The following is an 11,218-nucleotide window of genomic DNA, read 5'->3' as shown; positions in this document are numbered from 1 at the left end:
TGGCCCCTCACTACCCCCCACCGCATCTCCGGGCCAGGAGCCGTCAGTTTGGCTCCACGGATCGTCGCGAGAGAGTCACTGTGTGCTCCTGGAGGCGTCTCGCCTTCAAAGCCCAGCGATTAAGTTGGTTCCTCACATTGTTCCCGGCAGGAGGGGCAGGAAATAACGCCGGGCTGTGGTGGCGGCCGCGGCGGGTGGGGGAGAAGCCCGGGCCGCCTCCTGGGCAGTCCTGGCGGCCTCGCATCGATCTCGGGTCTAAGGTCCGGCCGGGTCAGAGTTCCCGCCGCTCTTTCGAGTCGCCACCCCACCCCCTGGCCCGGTCGCCGCTTAGAGAGCTCATTTATGGAGGCCCCGGTGTCCCTGTGGGGCCCCTGAAGCCTAGGCCGCCGTCAGGTGCAAGGAGACAGACAGGTCAGCGGTGGCTGCCCGCCAGAGGGAGGCGGAGCCTGCCCGAGGCCAGGGAGGGCAGGGGGGCAGCAGGCGGCCGGGATCCCGCGGCCCCTCTTCCGCGCGGCAGCCCCGCGACCCTGGGCACGACTCGGCGCCCTCTTGGCCGCACCGTCCTCAGCAACAGGTGAAGAGGCGGCCAGCGGCGGTGCCTCGGCGGGGCGTTCCCTCCGCTGCACGCCTCGCGCCCGCCCCTCTCCACGCCCCCTCCCCTCCTCCAGGCCACCGCCGCCCGCCTCGGCCGCCGGGCGGCCTCCTCTGGCTCGGTGTCCTGCTCCGGGGCCCCATCGCCGCCGGAGCGCCCGCACGCCGAGGAGCGGGGGCGCCACGCACTCGCAGGACGCGCGCCGCCTCTGGACCGGCCGCGGCTGGCACCCCCCCGCGCGCCTCCTTCCCCGCGCCAGCCGCGCTCCCCTCCCCCTCGCCGGGGTCCTCCGGGCTCCGGGCCGCGCGTCCAGCCCCCGACGAGCTGGGGGTCCCTGCGGAGGGGCCAGCCCGGCCAAGGCGTGACGATGGAGGAGCCGCAGCGCGCCCGCCCGCATACCGTCACCACCACCTCCAGCTCCTTCGCGGAGAACTTCTCCACCACCAGCAGCAGCTTCGCCTACGACCGGGAATTCCTCCGCACCGCGCCCGGACTCCTCATCGTGGCGGAGATCGTGAGTGAGGGGGGGTCGGGAGGCGGGGGCGCAGAGGGACCCGCGCGCGCTCCTCGGCGGGGAGCCAGCTGCGGTCCGCAGATGGGCTTCGAAGGAACCCTTTTTGCCCACACTCGCTTTCTTCCCACGCCTTCTTCCCACAGGGTCAAACTCAGAGACCACCTCTCAGAACCAGGTCCAGTCACTTTAGGGAAGAGGTTTGTGACCCTCAGGATGTCTTTTGTGGGAGAAACCCCACGTGCTGGGCCCCGTCGGTGGTCGTGGCGTTTCCTGGGAGCAGGCAAGGAGTTTATGTTAATGAGTGTCACGGACACCTAGTGTCGCCCTTACCTGATCTCCACGTGGATGGTCTCCTCCCTTAAAAGCACAGCTTTCCAAAGATCAGGGGACAGGAGAGGATTCTTTCCTTTTCTTAATTATCTCCCTGGTAATAAAATTGAGGCGAGTCAAGATATGGTCCCTGAATAAAATCTGAGGGCCTCAGTCTCCGAGGACCAAAGGGTCCCCCGCCTGATGCTGTGGCACATCCTGGTTTAGGCTTAGAACCTTCCTGGGGAGGAGGCTGGCATGTGCATTGTCCTCTTCCTCGGAGGACACGGAGGCTGCGAGCTCAAGTGATTTCCTGCAAAGTCCCACCCAGTCCCTTCGTGGCAGGAGAAGGACTGGAACGCTGTTAGCTGCTAGTGGTGGCCTCTGTTTAGAGTCTTCAGCCTGTGCCAGGGCCTCCTCAAGCTCTTAGGTATTTTCTGCCCTCGTGTGATCCACACAACAACCCTAGCCTGCGAAAGTGGCTTCAGTTATCATCCCATTTTACATGCGAAGAAACTGAGCCATAGAGAGGGGAAGGAATTCAGACCCCGGCCTGACAGCCATCCGCGCCTGCTCTCAACTGCTAATGGGCATCCATCCAGCTGTCTAACCTTGGCCGGAGCCTCTGTATAGCACATACTTTCCTTTAAACATTTGTGGGGTGAAAATCTAGCCTATGTGGAGATAGAGAATGGGAGCCCTGAGGGTGCAGAAGTTACTGCAGACTGTGAGAAGGCTCCAACAAAGCCTGCGTACATCACAGAGCTTCCTTGCTCCTCCATTGTCTCAGGCCCCACCCCAGACCGACTGAATCAATCGCAGGTAGTTCCAGGGCACTTCCAGTTTGAGAAGTGTTGGTTCAGCCCATCCCCCAGTTCCTTCCCTCAGCTGGCATTGAAGGACTTCAGAAGACCCAATAAAAGGCTAAGGGATTGGAATCACCTTGCAGGGCCTGGCTTATAGGAATTCAGCAAATATTTGCTGTGTGAATGAAGGAGTTGGCAGGTTCCCCTGCTCTGTCGAGCAAACAGAAACTACAATGACAGAGATGGGGCTTCTATCCTGGGGTGGATTTCTACCAGGCATAAAGTAAAATGCCTTCTGTTTTCTGATTTACAATCAGTATGTTCTAGGTTCCACACTTTTTCAGAAAATAGAAAAATGAGGGAAAAAATGTAAATGGCCCACAATCCCATTACTAAAAATAACCACTCTTGATATATTGGCATGCATCCTTTTAGATGTCAATACGTCTTTTGAAAAAGGTAGAAAAACATGTAAGAAAAATTACCCTTATTACTACTATAATTGAGTTCTTATTTTTGACAGAGCTGTATACGCACACATTTACAGAGCCAAATACTCCTGTAGGCAAAAATGTTCCCCCCACCATCTCTATACCTGGAGGCACTCACACTGAAATCTCTTACAGCTGTAAATAATGTGATAGGTATTTTTTCCAAATGTAGGTGTTATCCATTAGCCACTCACTCTGAAAGATGAGGTTGTACCTGTCTTGGACCACCTCTTCACCACTCCCATTATACATCCACTCTCCTGTCTCCCACTCTGTTTTGGGTTAGATCAATAACAGGTGCTGACCTTAGGACAGGGAGTCACTGAGTAGGCTATGGGCACTTTTCCATTCCTGCCCAGTTTCTTGTTTTCCCTGGGATTAGTAATTCTTTTTTTCCATTTTTTAGTTCTCTACATGTCTAGTCACTTATTGACAACCTTAGTTGCCTAAATCTCCTCTTAGGAAAATTGAGAGATATTGAGACAACAGAGAGGTATTCTATGGAGTTGTTCTCACGACCAACCCTCCATAGGAGCCTCCGACCTGCTCCCCAACCAGGCCAGCTCCCCTGGGCACAGCTGATGGCCGGAGGCGTCCTGCGCCATCACCCTGGAGACTGATCCTCTCTCTCTCCTGGGTTGGATCCCCTGCTTCCCATGAGCAGTGTCCTCCCAGCCTTGCCTTCCTCTGGACACACAGCCTCTAATAGTTTCCTAAGAAAGGATGCACAGGTATATTGAGCTTTGCATCTTTCAAAAATGTCTTAATTTGACGGTTACACATAATTAATAATTTGGGTAGAGAATGTTAGATTGGAAATTGTTTTTCTTAAGCATTTTTTAAGTGTTCCTCTGTTGTTTTGTAGTTGTTCTGTTTGGTTTTTTTTTTTTTTTTTTAAATATTTATTTCAGCCCTGGCCGATGTGGCTCAGTTGGTTGGAGCATCATCCTGTAGCAAGGTTGCACGTTCAATTCCTGGTCACAACACATACCTAGGTTGTGGGTTCAATCCCTAGTCTGAGCGCTTGCAGGTGGCAACCAATCAATGCTTCTCTTTCACACCAATGTTTCTCTTTCTCCCTTCCTCTTTTCCTAAAAAGCAATGAAAAAAATGTCCCTGAGTGAGGATAAAAAATAATAATAAATATTTATCTCAGTTCTTTTAAAAAAAATGTATGAGTTTATTTGAGCCACATGTGCCTTCATATGAGTTCATTGTCTTCCATTATACTGGGTACCTCGTATGTTCTCTCAATCAGAAAAACTTACATATTTTTAAGGAGATTTTTAGAATTTTGATTTTTATCTTTGCATTTTCTCAGTTTTTTCTGAAACTCCTTTTATACTTTTTTTTAATGCATCTATTCCCTTATGATTTTTTTCATGGATTAAAGACCTGCTATGTTCACTTCCCATACAATGAGCATTTTTTCCGGGCCTGGGATCTCTCGCATTATTACAGTTTTTTCCATCAGGAAGTACTGTTTTGATTTCCTCAGTCTTCCATTTTAAAACTAGCATGTTTCCAGGTTTTACCAGTATAACCAATGCTGTAGCAATCTTCCTTGTTTGTCCCTCTTTCCGCATTTGTCCAGAAAGTTCCTTACAGTAGAATTGTTGTGGCAAAGGTACACAAATCTAAGTGTTTTGTTACATATTCTGAAATTACTTTTCTCTAAAGCGGTACTGGTTTAAACTGTCACCGGTAGTGTGAGGCAATTAAACTAAAAACACTTTTTTAAAAATTTAGAATTCAAAATTTAAAATGTTAAGGATCACCTTAAATGATCCACTGTTTAATTGATTCTAAGATACTTTTTGTTCATATTTTAATATCCGAATCAGGATGCAGCTTACAATGGATGATTCCCTGGATGTACTGAAGCACAGTGCCCCTGAATCTTTATCTGGGAGGGAGAAGGAGGGGCAGGTTTCAAACTATTGCTGTCTCAGCCCTGAGATTAACATAGACCCACCTCCAGAAGAATGTTACTTTTCTGCCTTAAAAAAAAAAAACAAACCCAGAATACTGAGACATAGAATTACTAAGAACCTGACTTCCTGCTTGAACCCAGGGGAAATGAAATAATGGAGAACAAAATGTTTCCTCAAATATGTTGTCAAAATCCCTTGCCCTGGCTTTCTCACAGGGGTGAGTGGTAGTAGCTAACCTAACACACTCCAGGTTGTTGCCAATAAAACATGGTATTGAAACCAAATTGTAGTTGTTTCCTTTTTAAAATTTTATAACAAACTAAAAGCATGAGAAAAGTTGACCTGTGGTTTGTAGGACACTGTGATCTCAGAGCAGTCATGAGTACCTGAAGAATAAAAGGGATTTGTCAGAAACTGAGTTAGTTGCACCCTTCCTGCTATTGGTGACTTGAAAATGAATTATAGCATCCATGTAATAATGTTAGGTCACCTTTCATTTACTTACCGTCGTGAACAAACTTAGTTGGGGAAGGACAAACACAGTTTGCTGAGAGCTGGAGTCTAAATTAGTCTATCCTGTTGAGTTCTTTTTTAAAAAAGAAATAGGGAATATAGTTTCCATTTCACAAAAACAATGCCTAGTCTTTGTAGAAAAATTAGAAAAATGCGGGTAAGGAAAAAAAAAATATAAAACTCTCCTTCACAGTGGTCCCTAACAGACCTGGTACAACCCTATGTCTGGGAGTGGGTGGTTTTGGGGTTTTTTTTTTTTTTTTTTTTTTAACAGCAGAGTTCATTCCCCCCCCCCCGACCCCCACTTTTTAAGATTTAATTTATAGAGAGGAAGGGGAGAAACATCAGTGTGTGGTTGCCACTGGAGCGCCCCCTACTGGGGACCTAAACTGCAACCCAGGCAAAGGGAATCCAACTGGTGTCCCTTTGGTTTGCAGGCTGGCGCCCAATCCACTGAGCCACACCAGTAGGGGCTGTTTGTTTTTTAATAGCTCTTATAATGCTTGGAGTTTCTACTGGTGTTTAGTGCCCTGGGGGCCAGGTGTGCTAAATATCCTGAAGTACCTGGGACAGTCTCCAACAATGAGGAACTGCTTCACCAAGTTGCCAACAGCACCATAGTTAGGGAGCTCTGAATGAACCCACTGTTTACTTCTTGGAGTAAATCATCCCATAATTTCTCACGTGGTTATAGTCTTTATCTGTAATTTTTTAAATGCAGTCATTCATAAACTACTTTTTGTTTAGTGCTGTGGCTGTCTGTGCGGAATCTCCTCCACTTGTCCCTCAGGCCATGCGGCACCCTGCCTGCTTCACCCTGCTCTCCACCCTGAACGCACACAGGCGTATACTACTATCTCAAGGGCTTCCCTCTCCTGTCCCACCTGGATTCATCCAACGGTGGCACCCGCAGGAGGCGTTAGAGTGAGAGGGGAGCAGGTTCTGGGTAGTCATTTCCCAGCATTCTTCCCTGCTGGGTCTCAGCAGGCGTGCTACGCCCCTCCCTGGAAGGCGGGCTGTGTGGCAGCTATTCCCCCAGCTCTGAAAACTGTACATTCCCACATGCTTACTATGGCCAGGTGCTGCACTATCACTTGTAGTTTTCCAGTAGCCTGCTTTATAAGCAACACCTTTATTAAACTCCACTCAAATTACCCAGTCTGAGTGTGCCCAGTTTCCTGCTGAGTCCTGATAAATTACATTCCTTGTCAATGATTAATTTCTTATAATTTACTTAATAGCCACATAATATTCCATAAATCGCCAGGCTCCTAATGTGCACTTTATGATTCCTTCTTTCCTTTAACAATAGTGTAATAAACATCCTTTAAACGAAATCTTTCTGGATGTCCTTAGTTTTCTAAGGATGAACACTTAGAATTGAATACCATTGAATACAATTGAATAGGAATGTTTCAAAGTCAAGTAGGTTTATTGAGGTATACGCTAAAATTCATTTTTTAAAGTATAAAGTTCTATGAATTTTGGCATACGCATTTTTAAAAAATAGTTGTATTGAGATATCATTCATTTAATAAAATTGATCTTTTTTTAAATTTATTTATTTTGTAATCTTCACCCAAGGACATATTTTCATTGCCTTTGGAGAAAGAGGAAGGGAGAGAGAAAAGCATAGGTCGGTTGCCTCCATTCCCCCTACCCGCTGGGGATCATCAGTGCCTGGATCCGGGATCAAACCTGCAACCTAGGCGTTGTCCTGACTAGAATCAATCCCGCAGCTATTCAGATACAGACAACGCTCCAGCCAAGTGAGCCACATCAGCCAGGGCTAAAATTGATCTTTTCTTTTTAAGTGTATAGTCCAGGGATTTTTAGGATATTCACCCAGTTGTACAAGTACCACTACTATCTAATTTTAGAACACTTTTGTCACCTTACAAAGAAACCCTATACCTCTTAGCAGTCTCTTTCCATCCTTCCCTTCCCTTGGCCTTTGGTAACCACTAATCTACTTTCTGTCTCTATGTATTTGTCTATTCTGGACATTCCACATAAATGGAATCCTCCCATATGTGGCCCTTTCTGTCTGGCTTCTTTCATTTAGCACAATGTTTTCAAGGGTCATCCATGCTATATTGTATCAGTACTTCATTTTATTACCAAATATTCCATTGTATGATATATATATAAGCATTTTGTTTATCCATTAATCAGTTGATGGACATTTGGGTTGTTTCTACATTGTGGCTGTTGTGAGTAATGATGCTGTGAACCTTCATGTACAAATTTTTGTGTGGACCTGTTTCCATTTCTCTTGGGCATATTCGCCTAGGAGTGAAATGGCAGGGTCACATGGTAATTCCTTTCTTAATACTTTGAGGCACTGCTAGATTGTTTCCAAAGTGGCTGACCACATTATAATCTCACCAGCAACATGAGGGTTCCATTTTTCCCTCATCCTCTCTAAGATTTGTTATTTTGTGTCTTTTTGATCCTGGCCATCCTACAGGGTGTGAAGTGGTTTCTTATTGTGCCTTTGGTTTTTATTTTGGTAACAGTTAATCATGGTCATGTGCTTTTGGTCATTTGTATATCTTCTTTGGAGAACTGTCTATTCAAATCCTTTGCTATTTAAAAATTTACATTAATTTCTTATATTGTTGAGCTGTAAGAGTTCTTTATATAGTCTGGATACAAATCCATTACCAGATATATGATTTGCAAATATTTTTCTTCCATTCTGGGGGTGGAATCCCTGGAGCACAAATGCTCTTAATTTTATAAAATCCAATTTACTTATCTTTTCTATTGTTGCTTATTTTTTGAGAAATCTAAGAAGCCTTTTCCTAATCCAAGGTCACAAAGATTTACTCCTATGTTTTCTCTTAAAAGTTGTATAGTTTTATGTCGTACATTTAGATCTATGCTTCATTTTGAGTTAATTTTTTTTTTTATGTAGTATGAGGTAGAGGTTTAATTCCTTCTTTCCCATTTGAATATCTAATTGTCCCAGCACTGTTTGTTCAAAAGACTATTTTTCTCCCATTAAATTATCTTTACACCCTTTTAAAAAGTCAAATAGTTGAAATGTAGGGTTTTAATTTTGGATTCTCAGTTCTAGTCCATTGATCTATATATCTACACTGTATAGATTAGTATAGCTTTGCAGGAAATTTTGAAATTAGAAGTGTGAGTTCACCAAACTAAAAAAAAATTTGTTTTGTCTATTTGGAATCCCTTGTATTTCCATCTGAATTTTACTATCGGTCTGTATTTTTTGCCAAAAAGGGCAGCTGGGATAGCAATATGGATGGCATTGAGTCTGTAGATCAATTTGGGGACTGCCACCTTAACAAAAATAAATTTTCCAATTCATGAACATGGATGTCTTTACATTTATTTAGTTCTTCTCTAATTTCTTTCAACATTTTGTAGTTTTCAGCATACATGTCTTACATTTGTTTTCTTAATTTTATTCTTTTTGATGCTATTGCAAATGGAATCATTTTCTTTTTATTTTTGAGTTGTTCATTGTTAGATCATAGAAATCCAGATGAGTTCAATATTGACCTTATTGCCTATAGCTTTGCTGACCTCATTTATTTGTTCTGACTGTGTGTGTGTGTGTGTGAGATATGTGTTTTTTAAGGCTTTTGATATTACTGCCAAGTTATACAGAAAGGTTTATACCAACTTGCATTCCCTCTAGTGGTGTTTCAGTGTGTAACAGGGTTTGCTTCTGCACGTAGTCAAACTTTCTTTTAATATTTGCCAATTTCATTGTAGTGGGAGATATTAAAAATAATAAAAACCAGGTTGGCATAGGCACCCACTATTAAGAAAGAACATCAGCTAATATTCAGGGGAGCCCTGGACATGTAATAAAGAGCATATTGTTTTTATTTGCAGTTTTGTGATTTAAAGTTGAATATTTTAAATAGTCATGTTTTCACTAATCATTTATTTCTCTTTTTTGGTAACTGCCTATATTTTTCCCTCTACTCATTTGAAAAATGGGGCCCTTTTTGTCTTTAAAATATATTTTGAAGATATAAAGGGAGAGAAAAATTTAATAAAATTACCTCTCAGAAGGGAGATAAGATTGGTGTTGGGAATGTGTTTGAATAGAGATGTTCCTATTTTATCTCCTTACATTTTTATATGGTTTAAATTTTTTTCTAATGAGAATATTTTTATACAGTGATGTAATTAAGGAAGCTTATGGCAGAATAATGTTTGCATTGTAAAAATAAATTTCAAATACAGGCCCTGACCAAGTAGCTCAGTTGGTTAGTGTCATCACAATATGCCAAGGTTGCAGGTTCAATCCCCAGTCAGGCACATACAAGAATCAACCAATGAATGCATAAATAACTGGAACAACAAATTGATGTTTCTCATCCTCTCTCTCCCTTTCTCTCTCACACATCAATAAATTAAAAAAAGAAAAAAATTAAATACAGTGAAAATTGAAAGTCTCTGCAAACCTGCAGCCTTTACTTTATTCCTCATCTACCCACCTGTCCTTATGTGCTTACCATTCACATTTCTCCACAACTGTTTTCTGTACATTTGCAAATATGCACATAGTATCAGATACACACATACATGAAGGAGCATATTCTGCAACATTTTCCATTTAATAATATCTTAATATTTTTCCATATTTTTGGCCAATGTGTATGTTTCTGGCACATTATGGATACTAATTTTCTCTCCTGTCACTTGTTATTAGCATCATTCATGACTTTTTTCATTAAAATATATTTCTAATTTGCATGAAATCTAAACTTTTAGTCTTTTGGGGTTTACTTTGCTTAAAAATAGCTTCCCTAATGCCAGGAATATACAAATATTTGAAGAAAATACAGGATAATTTTTTGTGTGTTAAGACTATTTACTGTCATTTATTCTTTTTGTGTGTATAAGGTAAGAATATAATTTCACTTTTTTCCCAAATGGGTATTGCCAAATGTGGTAGTCTCACCACTAATCATATAGTATTTGCATATATATGTAACTCTTTCTTGACCTTATTCTGTTCTATTCCTGAATCAATTCCAAATCCTTTTAATTATTGTTGCTTTATCTGCATTTTAATATTCAATAAGGTAAATCATACAAATTTTTCTATTTCTGTGCTGATATATACCTACACTGACACAGGTGATTTTCAGAATCATTGTTCCTTAAACCCCATTATGACTTTCATTGAGATTGCACTAAATTTATAAATTAATTCGAGGAGATGTCCTTATGATACTGAATCATCATCTAGGAATATGTATTTCATCTTTATATTTAGGTCATTACATGCATTTGAAGCCCTAAATTTTTTTCCTGATGAGTCTTATGTATTTCTTACTACACTTAAGTATTCTCAGTTTTTGATAAATGAATTGGTTTTATCAATTTCTTATTATTTTTTGTTTATAAGAAAGCTGTTAATTTTACTATTTTAATCTTATGTGTTATGATTTGAATTATTCTAATAGTTTTATTATTTTATAAGTATATTATAGTAATATCTGTGAATAAGGATGTCTTTTATATGTATACTTTTCTTTTTTTTCATTATTTATAGATTAGGACTACCAGTGTAATGTTGAATGATTAGGGATATATGAATATCTTTGGCTGTCTCGTAACTTCAATTGGGATGTTTCCAATGTTTTAATGATAGTTGGTACAGGTTTACCTCTGGGTTCTCGTAGATATTCTTTACTGAGTTAAGAAAGAGAAATTTTAATTTGTACTCATTTTAATCAGGAATAAGTGTTGAATTTAGGAGATAGGATTTGGTGTGTGTCAGGAGGGTGTTCACTGAGATGATCATAGCGGGTTTTGTCTTCCTCAATTTTACTAACAGAGTGAATTATATCAGGAAATCTATTGCTGAATCATTCATGTGCTCTTGAGATAATCTCTACTTAGTTAAAATGTATGTTTCTAATTTACTGTTGGATTTTAATACTTTTTTTACTCTTGGACTTGATTTGTCAATATCATATTTGGGGGTGTTGTTTCTATGCTCATATGTAAGAAGTGCCTTTTAGATTCCCTTCTATGATCTATTTGTCTGGTTTGACTATTGCCAT

The 11,218-nt window shown here is 41.9% G+C and overlaps 1 protein-coding gene across 1 annotated transcript in view; it reads left to right on the top strand.

Moving 5' to 3' along the window:
* The first annotated feature begins 669 nt into the window (after positions 1–669).
* CMTM8 (CKLF like MARVEL transmembrane domain containing 8) overlaps positions 670–11,218 on the top strand; it is an 81,062-nt gene continuing 70,513 nt past the window's right edge. The window contains exon 1 of the mRNA XM_054595771.1: positions 670–1,106. Within this exon, the coding sequence (XP_054451746.1) occupies positions 960–1,106 (147 nt within the window). The 5' untranslated portion in view covers positions 670–959. The remainder of the gene's footprint in view (positions 1,107–11,218) is intronic.

Source organism: Pteronotus mesoamericanus, unplaced genomic scaffold (assembly GCF_021234165.1).
Source record: "Pteronotus mesoamericanus isolate MK-2021 breed Mesoamerican mustached bat unplaced genomic scaffold, CSHL_Meso_final scaffold_54, whole genome shotgun sequence".
In the NCBI taxonomy this organism is placed as follows: domain Eukaryota; kingdom Metazoa; phylum Chordata; class Mammalia; order Chiroptera; family Mormoopidae; genus Pteronotus; species Pteronotus mesoamericanus.
Note: the sequence above shows the minus strand (reverse complement) of the source record. Positions and strands in the feature narration are given on the sequence as shown.